At 47.5% G+C, this 12,328-nt stretch overlaps 4 protein-coding genes across 4 annotated transcripts; 1 reads left to right on the top strand and 3 right to left on the bottom strand.

Moving 5' to 3' along the window:
• Positions 1-2,597: 2,597 nt before the first annotated feature.
• EV420DRAFT_1184076 (uncharacterized protein) lies at positions 2,598-3,680 on the bottom strand. The gene is made up of 2 exons (XM_060466247.1): positions 3,262-3,680; positions 2,598-3,205 (listed from the first exon to the last, which is right to left on the bottom strand). The coding sequence occupies exons 1-2, from the start codon at positions 3,418-3,420 to the stop codon at positions 2,657-2,659; spliced, it is 708 nt and encodes a 235-aa protein (XP_060333982.1). The 5' UTR covers positions 3,421-3,680; the 3' UTR covers positions 2,598-2,656.
• Positions 3,681-5,251: 1,571 nt separating this feature from the next.
• On the bottom strand, positions 5,252-6,154 carry EV420DRAFT_1524369 (uncharacterized protein). Its single transcript, XM_060472338.1, has 6 exons — positions 6,132-6,154; positions 5,966-6,075; positions 5,849-5,907; positions 5,699-5,794; positions 5,582-5,649; positions 5,252-5,523 (listed from the first exon to the last, which is right to left on the bottom strand). Exons 4-6 carry the CDS (start codon positions 5,764-5,766, stop codon positions 5,459-5,461), a joined length of 201 nt encoding a protein of 66 aa, XP_060333981.1. The 5' UTR covers positions 5,767-5,794; positions 5,849-5,907; positions 5,966-6,075; positions 6,132-6,154; the 3' UTR covers positions 5,252-5,458.
• Positions 6,155-7,962: 1,808 nt separating this feature from the next.
• Positions 7,963-9,176, top strand: EV420DRAFT_1265399 (uncharacterized protein; the record flags this gene model as incomplete). Its single annotated transcript, XM_060467274.1, has 7 exons — positions 7,963-8,199; positions 8,248-8,300; positions 8,356-8,426; positions 8,475-8,708; positions 8,762-8,929; positions 8,983-9,078; positions 9,130-9,176. 7 exons carry the CDS (start codon positions 7,963-7,965, stop codon positions 9,174-9,176), a joined length of 906 nt encoding a protein of 301 aa, XP_060333980.1.
• A 335-nt stretch (positions 9,177-9,511) lies between these two features.
• EV420DRAFT_1183792 (Alpha/Beta hydrolase protein) lies at positions 9,512-10,992 on the bottom strand. The gene is made up of 4 exons (XM_060466246.1): positions 10,809-10,992; positions 10,488-10,754; positions 10,327-10,437; positions 9,512-10,268 (listed from the first exon to the last, which is right to left on the bottom strand). Exons 1-4 carry the CDS (start codon positions 10,858-10,860, stop codon positions 9,628-9,630), a joined length of 1,071 nt encoding a protein of 356 aa, XP_060333979.1. The 5' UTR covers positions 10,861-10,992; the 3' UTR covers positions 9,512-9,627.
• Positions 10,993-12,328: the final 1,336 nt, after the last annotated feature.

Here is a 12,328-nt window from a genome sequence, read left to right as displayed (position 1 = left end):
AGGCCTAAAAAGTCCCGAAATATAGACGTCTCTGAATTCGTTTGACGCTAGCGAGTGATTGGGTTTCGTGTTGACGCGTTTAATACGTTTCAGGGGCATCGCAGTCCAGAGACGTTTGGACCGTACAGGCCCGAAAAGGTATTGTAACGATCCGCATGAATGAAATGATAAAAGCTTACGATGATCTTCATGGCTGTAGATGCAGCTTGATCCCGACCACAGGAGCACGTACGGTACCATGCCAAATTTTTGATGGTCTCGAATCCGGGCCATCTCCCGGATGGCTGTATATTGTATACGGTGCGAACGAAGCTTTTGCATTATGCCTCCGGTGCAGGATATCGTAGATATAAGACCCGTTGACACAAAACGCCTGACTTCTTCATTTGTGGCGTCCGGACATCGCCTTACGGCATTGTGGTGCTTTCACGAGCAATAACGTCATCGTACATCACCTACTTCGTCTGCTTTCCGCACCAACAAGAGTGCATTCAGTTGCTATCCCACCAACAAGAGACACGTCCTGTGACCGTTACGGAGACTCCTCTTCTGCGAGCAATCGTGGCAGCTTGGACGTAGCAGCGGCGAATATCGCAGGGGCAAGCCCGGCGAGCATATCTATCCTTGGGAATACCAGCAGTACAGTTCTGGCCTCTATCTTCACCCGTCAAGTCCCTATTACCCACAGGCATGTGTCTACGGACGTGCCTCGCCAATGCTGTATCTGTAACAGCAGTTACCGCACCTTGATGTTGTATCCATTGCGGCTCGCTGTGAAGCAGTCATCCGGGAATTAGGACTTAATTCTAGAAACCGTCTGTTCACTCCGAAACAAAACTTCCCAACAGAACTTGAAGATTCTCAGCAGTGTCTTGTGACTTTCATTTCCGGGCCTTCGATCATTCTCCCCGCACACAACCATTATGGAGCCGTTATGGTTCCGGTCGTAGTGTTTTTCCGCAACAAGGTGTCATCCAATGGTGTCCGCGTCGAAGAACCAGGACCACATTCTTCATGTCGTTGTCGCCCCGCAAGGCCTTCCCTGGAACGGGATTCTTCGCTCATAGATTCTAACCAGCCAGTGTTGCTGGCATGACAACCTCCATTATCTATTCAGATGATACGCATCTGTGCCGCTTTTATCTTTTATCTTCTGAAGTCACTGTAAGAGGCACCTTTATTAACCTTGCTTGTTGGATTACAATTTTTCCAGCCTTAGACCGGGCGAGTGCGACCACTATAAGGCTGCTTGTAACATGATATTTGATGGCAGGCAGCTGGTAACTTGGTATTTGATGGCCTGCCTGCCATCCTGAAACGGCGTACGGAACTGCGAAATCAAAAAGCGCGTCTTGGTCACCGTGCACCTCTTCGCGTAGAACGTGAAGCTCCGTGACGTTAAGCTTCAGTGCGTAAGGCGCTGATGAGCAGAGATGAACGTTTCGGGCTTCGGGATTCCTAGACGTCAGTGATTTCTCTTTCGCTTCTCGTCAAACAAATCTGATATCAAGGATAGATGCTCGATAACATTTCTTACATGTTCTGCTTTACTGGAGTAAATCCACGAGCCATACCTACGTCAGCTAAACACGCTTCCTGAGCACAGTTGCTGGCTTACTATCCAATTTCATGATGGTATATGGCCTCATCCAGCCCTTTCGAACATGGAGTCGACTGCGCGATTATCTTTTAGGTTGCGGACCGTAGAAGCGATCTTTCGGCCCAAATAATCATTTTTTGACATACGCTATTCGCGGGCACCAACCTCTTTGACCTAGACGTTTGCGAGTTGATCGCCGCCAACCTGAGCTGGCCCTCAGGGAGGACAAATCACGTTTGATAACTTGTATTCACGCACAGTTCTTCTTACCCATTAATAAATCCCGTCTTCCCACTCGTGGGGAGGTTCCTTGTTGCCCTCGTTCTTCATACCAATACCACTCATCTCCACCTTCTTGCGTCATGCGTTGCCTATCCTGGATCATAGAAATTCCTGGCAATGAATGGCCCTCGTGCATTCCTCCCGGTCCATTGGCTCTCGCAGGTTTCTCCTCCCCGTTCTGTCAAATCTTCCCCTCGTTTACCTGAGTCCGTACGCCGCTTTAATGCAGTTCACGTAACTTTCTCTCACTCTCATTCTGCGAGATTCAGTTCGATGCGGGGACCTGGACCTAAATCGATTTTTTAATGATGTCGCCGGAACGCCATATGTTTAGGCGTCGTAGATGTATATGGGCGCGACGCCTGACTTGTGGAGCCGATGCAAACAAGTCCGCCCAAATGTACGGATGCCGCTTCCACCCTTGTCAAGGATCAACATCACAGACAGACGAGTGTATTCAACAGCGCTACCGATTTCTGGCCCTTAGTAACGACACACGTTCTTTTCATGTACGTGGCGTTGAGCTTGGCTTTTCATTGTCGAACAGAGAATTCCTCTAGAACACCGGACATACGGAGTCGAGAAAATTGCGGTAAAGTCTTCTGTCCAAGCATCATGTACAAGATACAGATCGGTATGCTACACGGGATCTCATGATAAGCTACTATCAGTTACTTAATTCCTCAATTTTAGTACAAATGAAAGAGTTCGTTCCTATAGGTGGGGATGAACACGACATGAGAGAGGAACAGTCCCTAGCTTTGCTTCTATTCTTCAGTATACCCAAGGAATCAAACCATACGGCACTTTTCGGTTCCACTCGGCCCATTCGTTACCAAATTTCCTCTGGAGCAGTTGGTCCTCAACAGAAATCCTCAGAATAAGACTAGTCACAACCGCCCCTGCCACCACTAGCCAATATATCACCAAAACCTTCCCGAACCACGTGTCCAGAAAGCCACATTCCGTCACCCACGATCCGCTTGACTGGCTGCAGATGGCGCCAGTAATCGTCAAGATCATCCCGGTGTAACTGGGGTGTCTGACCACTGCGTACGGACCGTCGGAAACCAGACGATGATCCTGACGAATGCTTAACTCGAACGTAAACAAACGCCCAAGCGTGCGGTAGCATTGCAGGCGAATCGCGGTTCCCACAATCGTGAGGAAGTTTCCGAAGAGGAATAGAGGAGTTATAGCGATTCCGTGATTCCTGTTGTTGAATACGATGGTGGACGTGATGAACCGTGACACGGCCAATGACGGCGTGTGGTTAGCGACGATAACGGCCATTTCAATGATGCCGGCGGACCAATATATTGCCTGTCAATGAGATATTGATGAGACGGAGGATGAAACTGTCGCCGACGCCTACTTACTCTCAGAATTACGCAGGGCCATGCTAGACTCTTGAGGAATTTCTCTCTCCAATCGGGCACGATGTGCTCGATGAGAGGGAGGGGGTCATTGGGAGGTTTCCCTGTGATACGCATGCCAATAGCGTCGGAAAATAGAAGAGGGACTTTGATGAGAGACATTGGAGTATTGGGAATTGAAGAAGAGGTGCGTCGTATTTATGTTATTCTCGATTCCAGAGAAGCGATGAATAAATTAGGTTAAGTGACCACGGTATCTGATGGTGCGAGGGCCTTGCGGCACTCGAACGAGCGCTCGAATACACGCACTCACATGATGACAGTGCTACCACAGCAATTATGGTCTCGACGGCGAAGAATATTTGCCGTAATGACCCTGGAGCGTGCGTAGAACGAACGATTCTCACAATGGCTGTCCCAAATATGCGAAAGGGGTGGTTCATTAAGAGCTTCGCCCCTGCTGCCGAGAAAGTATTTCATGACGTTAGGTGTAGCTTGACGTCGATCGAAGGGAATGTGATTGCGGATATGGTAGCAACTCGTGAGCCACGAGTATTTTAGCTTCTGATCTCTGAGATTCAAGGAACAACCCGGTCGGGACAACCCATGAACTTAGATAAGCATGCGAACATTTAGACCAATTGGTGTGCAGGTGGTAAGGCTTGCAGCACGAGGTGGGTGACTAAGCCACCTTCATAAAGCAAGATTTACAGTTGACGCCGGTTCTTGGTACTTCATGGTCTATGAAAGGAGGAAAATTGGACGTATCGGTGAATGCCTGGAGAAAGTTCCCGAGGATATAAGTGCTCGGACAGAGCCCGATATCAAAGAAGCTAGCATTTAGATGTCGGACCTTGTAGACCGCAATGATCCGTCCAAAGGAGCAGCAGCTTATTTTATACACGATCTTCATGCACGAAGGCGTATCCTGTGAATGCTACGTTTTCTAGGAAGCAGAATACAGGTAGGCCGCACGAAATGATATTTCAAACAAGAGATTCCAAGTCGATGGCGCGTGGTACTTGAAGTACTCACAACGTGTAGTATTACGTCGAAGTTGATACGCGACTCCTGAGTAATGAAATGCAGCCAACAGATATTAAAGGAAAGAAACGGTTCCGCTATAAGAAGTGAGTGCCATAGTGCCAAACATGCACGTAAGTGCATGGTACAGGCATGGTAATCTTATTCAAGCTTGCATTTCGAGGATCGAGAGATCCCAGAAATCCCAGGCGAAGATCGACATCGAATTTGGCGCCACCGCTGTTCATGAAATTCCGCAACAGTGTGGAGTTCCCGCCGGGTACATTTTAGTCACTGGAATCTAGGTTCTGGTACTATGGAGTAAATGGATATGTTCCAATCAGTACCGAATGAGGACCCGAACCTTATTACAAGTGTGTATACGAGGATATCATGTATATAATGCATACGCCCTAAAAGGACTCATCGATAATCTAGCAATCATTCCCAACCAAGATAATCGTCCCCAGGGATAGATGCAAAGATATGGTTTAGGTAAATATGTGGGAAGAGCCACATGAAAAGAAGTGGCTCCTGCTCGAGGAAGATCGATCCCCTTGTCTCTGACACCGGCTGTAATCAAAAGAACATCTGGGTTATCATTCATCTCCTTATGGAGACTTCGGGAACAAGAAAAAAACGATAATGATTGTGGAAATGAAATCTGTTGAATAGAATGGTCGAAAGCGGATGCAATAGCCCGAAGTCAGATTTCGAACCCAGGTTTACTTCCGGTAGCCAGGGCCAGAAATAACTTTAAGCCGTAGTCTTCATTATTGTTTGTAGATTTGTACGCCGCACCGTGCCATTATCGAATAAATCCCAAAGGATGGAAATCGCCTCCCACACATCGGGGAGAGCCCGGAATGGAGATATAGCATCATAACGCTGAACTAAAAAACCTGAAGAACATAAATTAATGAATTTATACGTTTGTGAATCGGCAATATCTATATTAAGGCATAGAGCTGCCTTGAACATTCACCAAGTCACTTTCAATTTGTAGAACGCTACTGCTGCACGTGATCGCGTCTAACAACACAAAAGCATTAAGAGATTAAAGGCAGCTTTGGACGCAGAATTGGTTTCGGAGTAACCAACGAAATTAATATCACTACTATACGAAACACCGTTCACAATGGCACCGGAAACTGATCTGGCCGAAAGGCAGTACTAGTTAATAGTCGTAGTAAGCAAGCCTGACCCATGATACAAAAGACGAGAGACATAAGTGAGCAAGGACTAGACAAATCGATTTCGTGAGCTGTCAAAGGAGAAGGAAAGGTTGAAGAAAGGTTACAGCATCCCGCGGGTCCATCTTTATCATCAGAATGAATGATCACTACCGGTACGTTGCAGTAGCCACAGCTCAAAGCGAGGTAAGTCTATTTGGAGACTAAGTGAGGAGGTTACACACTATATGATCGCACGTGAATTAAAAAGGCGTATCACCACGGAGTAATGAAGTAGGCATGTCGTCAACATGGATATATCCTAGCCTCAATATTGCAGCCTGATGAAAGACAAAGTAAGCCGGACCCTACAGGACAATCATAGCATGCACAACACCGTAAAGTATTGCCCTCTTGAAGCCCAGCAAAACGTACTCATAATACCCGATCATCAAGAAGTGGGGAGAAATTCCATCAGCTTAGAGTACGAAAATGCAAAACGAAAGGTACCACGGAAGCCCGCCATCCCCACCATCATGAATAATACAGCAGCCGTTGTTTGATACATACAATGTCAATGAATAACCGGCGTCAAGCGCCTTCCATATAGCATCTAATTCAACTAGGATGCTCGGTCAGGAAATCTCAATGGAAGTTGTGTTGAGCGCCCCTGCTCACCATGTGAACTACCAACAAGGCTTGTATCTACCAGGCCAAGGAAAGCCGCGTTAGGAGTATGCGGTAATTCATGATTAGTTTTATGTGCCGCGCAAGGACTGTGCAAATCTATCTGTAGCTCGCCGATCAGTGGCTATATGATCTGTATGCGGGTAATCGGAAACTCCGGGGGTGACAGGATATAGAGTGGACACTCGCAAGGCTGCCTGGAGGGATTTCGACCCTAAGTGGCCATACAACCTGCAGGGTAGTGGCAGGAACCTGCGGGTAAGCGTAGCGAGGGGTCTTAGAATCAGTGGACAGATCACCGTTAGCTTCGATGTACATCACGCTCATAGAACTCACCCGCAACAGAGAAAACGCCAGTTGTAGGAAAGGTGCACACCATCCTGAGAGTACTCAGAGAGGGGTTATAGCACCGGACATTAACTGTCAACGCCTATTTAATTACCTCAGACATCTAGTTCCATAACTTGGCATATCAGCTCATCGGCACTGCCCAGAAGATGATAGCTTATCACGGGATGGTATCCTATGGAGAATAGATAAGTCCTGGGGCAATCCTGTGACGAGAGAAAGATAGATGCGATGGTCGATATGGAAATAAGGTGCTTACATTGATGTTTATTTCTGAGTGTCGGCCAGCGTTCAAGTTCCGGTGTGTATTTGCGATAAGCACATATGCGAGTTCATGCAAGGACCGCTCGAGACACGGAATTTCCGACATTCCTGTCGATTGTTATGCGGAGGAAACGTAATCGTTGTCAAAAACGTTTCTCGATATTCAGGATATGTGAGAATCGAAAAAGCGGAGTCTTTACTTTCTGGTGGTTGGGGCCAGGTAGTCAGGTAGTCAGTGGAACGGCAGGTTATACACGTGAATGTCGAATAGGATTATTTGCACACCAGAGCGATTCTAGCCTTCCTGTCAAGCGATGTCGTTTAACAGGCAATAAGATGAGCGCTCACCAAGGCCATTCGTGCTGTTTCAGCTACTGCAGCGGCGAATGTCGCGGCAGAGTCCTTGACTGGTGATTCTAGAAACCTTTCCATGGTGGAAGGAAAGAGAACCTGGAGGGTTAACGATGTCTTTAAGTAACGATTTGGTCCGCTGTTGACGGATTCTGGAGATCGGTAAATTCCTGGGCGCTTGGGCGTACCATAATTAGCCTCCGTTATCATCGATAATCGGGCGTTCGTCAGTACACCGGATCTTGAGTATTGCTCGAGTTGAGCCCCCAACTGGTAGTCGGGTAAACAGATCATGAAGATCATGATTGCAGGTCCTGTAACACTGTGAGTTAAACTGTCAAATAAACGTGTGCACCTCTCCAGATTGAAGTACACAGATGGCAAACTAACCTCGGGCATCAAGTGCCGAATCTGAGAGTCCTTAGATTGGAACCATGATTGTTACAGTGATATGTGGAAGCCATAATCAGCTGCACACAGGAAAGGAACCTATACTATTTACTGTATTAACGAGTTCCCCCAAAGAACCATTTGTATCAAGGCGCCCCGCAAGTCGGCTATGCCAAGAAAGGAGGCTAGTTTAGATATGACTTAACGTTAATGAGAATTGCTCACATTTGCTGAAGAAAAATACTCTTGAGATGCGTGTATCTTTCGCTTTCACGCTGATACGTACGGCGAACGGACAGCAAGAAAAGAAGTCGTCGCCACGCCGGCCCGCATCTCCGACAGATCCGCTCCCGCTGATTATCATTATTACATAATCCAACAACTTGATGACGACACGCGCTTAATTCCTGAACATCTTCATTTCTAACCACCATCATCTCGCATCTTGCAAGCATAACAGAAAAACGATATGTCTGCGGTAGCAGACGGCCCTGAGGCACAAGACGCATTGTTTTCCATTTCTGATTCCGAGGCAAAATCCAACATACCAGCTGAGCTGGAGCGAGCAACTCTTCGTCTGGAATTCCCACCATCCTACGTGATTGTGGGCGTCTATCGTCTTTTCACGGATAAAACGCTCTACCAACCTGTATGGGCGAAATGCAGGCACGGGACTCAGAGAGGGGCCATTGTAAGCCTAATATGGGTCAGTTTCATTCGAATGAATTGGCGAAAGGGATCTTAACCCCAGTAGAGTGCATTGACCTTTAGCATACAAAGAAAATTTGTTGAGTATTTCATGGCCAAGTACGTTTTTCATGTCGAAGCAGTCTACCTGCCGCGCTTAGTCGTCGACACGTAGCTCACCTCGTGTAACCGGGTTATCGGGGGACACGCTATTCGGGTATCAAATGCCATTCAGTCTTTACACCTGTAAGCTATTCTTATTCTATTCTATAATAAGCTAATTACAGCGTCCAGATGCAACTGGAGTCCTGGTGGCGTCACAAGTGACCTTTATCATACGCTTCTTCCTTTCACGCAACATGCGCATTGCTCGAGACCGTGCCTGGGAACAAACAGTCGCTTCCCGAGGAAAGGGTCCCGACTTTTGGCAACCATATGTTGAAGAATGGACGAATCCTCCAGTAGTCAAGAAAACTCCTCTCGTACAGCGCTGGCTCAGCGGGCGTCTCGGCGCCATCGTCGTTAAGCGTACATCTTTTCCGTATACTTCTCAAAATATGACTGCTATATCTGTTCTCTAGTAATGCTTTGGCCTTTTGATCTTGTTCCGCTTGTTGGACTTTTCATCTCTGCGTGGTTCAAAGGCCTCGGGACTGCTCGAGTTCTCCATAGGCGATACTTCGAAGCAAAACAAATGACTCCTGCACAAGTTGCCGTTTTCATGGAAGAAAGAAAGTGGGACTATAGAAGTGAGCACCAAGACCTGGCCTGGAATTCACATCTCGTAATACTATTTTTGTAGTCTTTGGCTTTACTGCAGCCCTACTTGAGGGTCTACCGATCATTGGCATTGTCTTCACCATTTCGAATAGGGTCGGCGCGGCGATGTGGGCTCATGGTATTGATTTCGCTGTGATTTTCAGATTCTTCGCTGAAGATTCTTCTATAGATTTAGAGAAGCGACAGCACTTCTATGCGTCGAAAAAAGCAACCTAAAATCACATCTGGCACGAACTGTATACTAGCAACAGAGAAACTTTCATTTCAAAGCTCTCTAAGTCTCTATTGTTCTGCTCTTTGTGTCAGAGGTAGACCAGATGATGGATGAACGAACTTGCCTGCAAAAATCCACAGGGTGCCCCTAATCCCGATTTGGTCATCACAAATTGCCGCACCTCAAGGCGGGGACTCCGACATGGTTTACGGCGCCTTGTGAGAAGGCTGGTGCTTATTACAGACTAAAGCATCTCGTTTCATTCATCAATGACGCCAGGCTATTTTGGTGGGGCTGGATCACCGGTGTTTTGTCAGGAGCCCCACAAAGTCGTAATTCAGACATGAACCAGTCCTTCATCTTATATAAATACTCTTCAATTTTTCACTGAGCGCCAAACCATTGGGTAACGCAGGTACGTATTGCTACGTCATCGAATAAAAAGCCACAGCATCACCCTTTCTCACCAAACAACCGCGCACACCAATCAATGATCACCCACGTCGTTGGACTCAACCGTTCCTCCTTCTCCCCTGGAATCACAAAATCAAAGAGCATATCATCGTGGATCCCATTGACTCCCTTCGTAACCGCGAAGTGCACGTCTCCCTTCAAATATTTCTCCACCAGCAGCTTATGTGTCGGATGCATGCACTCCTTCTCCCCTGAGGTAACCAGCACTTTATGTGCCAGCGTATCGATCATAAATGGTCGGCCTCCAAATCCTACGGGATCGATGAATGCCTTATCTCCTTCAGGAACATCACAAAGGATCTGACTGCCCAAGTAATGGTATGTACGTGCACTGATTAGGTCGTACTTGTCACTGACTTTGAACGACTCAGCTCCGTCAAGGCATATCCAAGGAGAAATGAGCAGGACACCGAGAAACTTTGAAGTTGGAGTGACAGTAAGGGGAGGAATCGTCGGTCGCGGATCAATAATATGCTGTAAGATTTGGAGGACGAGGTTCCCTCCGGCAGAGTCCCCCGCAATGAGAAGGTTCTGTGGCTGTACTCCGGCGCGAAAGAGATGTTCAAGAGCGTTTTTGGCGGCAATAGCTTGGCTGGGGAATACCGCGTCCGGTGCAAGTTCTAGAGAAATAGCCAATTAGAATCGAGACGGGAACCCAGAAAAGAGCCGCGGACGAACTATAAGCCAGTAAAACGATGCCTATATTGATATTCCGCTTATTGAGTTCTAATTGTAGAAGCCGGAAGAAGTGCATGAACGATGGACTGCAGCCAAATAAGAATGCGCCACCTGGACGTCCTTCAGCTCAACTAGAGACGACCAAGCCAAACATGGCATACCGTGCACGTAAAATAGAACTTTGTCCAGTCTCTTTGGACCCATCCATAGGAGCTTCGCACCGTCCGGTAGCTCTTCCATGACGGGTACGACTCCAGCGCTATTGGTCCACTTAATGTATGTATCGGTAGTTTCAACCAAGATGAGCTTCACGAAGGTCACACTGTGCGCGGCCAATCGAAACAATGCATGCGTGCAGACAGCACGCCAAGTCTTGGGGCGTTCATACGTGAAAAACGATGTCGCGAGTCGGCCGAGAACGTAGAACGCTGCGTAAAGTGATACTAGGATGGTAACGAGAGAATGAGAACAAAAGCACATACGTAGAATGAGTGAAATGACAACGACTTCACAACATTGACGAATCGTGGCCATGGGGAGGAAAGCTGGTGGCTCTGTGGGTCTTTGACCTGTTTTTAAATGCGTTTATAAATGTCGTGCGTATCGCGGCTCCGATGGTCCACGAAGATCTCCGGACAGTGAAGAAGAGATAATTTGTGATCCGTTCGTGGCTGAAGTTAATATTAATAATATGACGGGTGGCAGGGAAAAGCGCCGACTTACCAGCAGCCATGAGAATAGGGAAAGTTATCGTTGTTTTGGACGAGACTGTGCTCGCGTATCCACGTTCTGGACACTGGACCAGAAGTGTGTAAACTAGGCCTTCTGGGTAACGAGATGCTAAAGCGGGGTTCAGCATGAACGCTGATACGGAAATGGAGACGAAAAGAGCATCACGGAAGATGATGCATGCAGCGCGCGACCCGGCTCACTGTTTGATAGAATATTATCTTAAGAGCAGAGGCTTATGTCAGCTGCCGACGATGGAGTGTAAATGACGTACAGTTCAATCTTCGAAAATAGAAGAGTAGGAAGTTCACTGAGGCGATTTTAAAACTCTAGCTAAGAGTCTCTTACGAATGCTACGAGAAAGTTGAAGCTGACGAATCTATGAGCAATAGCAAGGCAAGGAATGATTGATGAAGCGCGAACGCGGTGTCTCTTGGTGGATTACAACCAGTTGCAGAAGGTGGAATGAGAAGGCACACGTCCACTCTGGATGTCGCGGGTAAGCCACGCGTGATAGGCAATGCAACGGCAAGGACTTCGGCATTCTTCATCTCCACTTGCTTATGGCAGGGCATGCGCTACATTTGCTTCTTCTCCTGCCGACGAGCACATAAGAAAGCCGGGCTTACCAAGCAGGGCTCTTCGATGTTATGACGTGCTCTCAGGTGACCATATCTGTATATCTTGCGAATATCACTTCGCCTAGATGCATGAATCAGGTCCTGCCCTGCAGATAATACGCATTTCTCACCAACACTAAGGTTCTTAGGACCCTTAGTGATGATCCAAGCAATACGACCTTCTGTTGACCGTCACAGATACGATTCCTGCAATGTTTGTGCGTGGCTTTCAATCCATGGTGCTAGGGAGATATTAGAAAATGACCTCCGGGGTCGCGTTTTTTTCTCTCGCCGATATGCTACTGTCGCGATGTGGAAGAACTCGGCGCGTCTCTTCCCATTGAGCAGTAGGTCATCACGAAGTACCGTCGACAGAACACCGACCTTGGAGTTAAATTATTTCTATTTGATAGTCTATTCGTCGCCGAGCGACTTCGCTCTCGGGGGACCTGTATGATCATCGATCAGTTGCCCATGTTAGATGTCAGCGATGCTCAGAATGGTGCATAGCAAGTAGTAGACGGCAAAGTTAGTGGAACGATCAGGCCGAGATGCCGGCATCGGAGCTTGACGGGCTTGTGGGCGGCACAGGCGACCATCCCCAACCAACTTTTTGGCAGGGAGGTATCTGTAAATTGTAAGCATCTATATTC

This window comes from Desarmillaria tabescens, assembly GCF_030435595.1.
Source record: "Desarmillaria tabescens strain CCBAS 213 chromosome Unknown EV420scaffold_9, whole genome shotgun sequence".
NCBI classification, from domain to species: Eukaryota; Fungi; Basidiomycota; class Agaricomycetes; order Agaricales; family Physalacriaceae; genus Desarmillaria; species Desarmillaria tabescens.
Note: the sequence above shows the minus strand (reverse complement) of the source record. Positions and strands in the feature narration are given on the sequence as shown.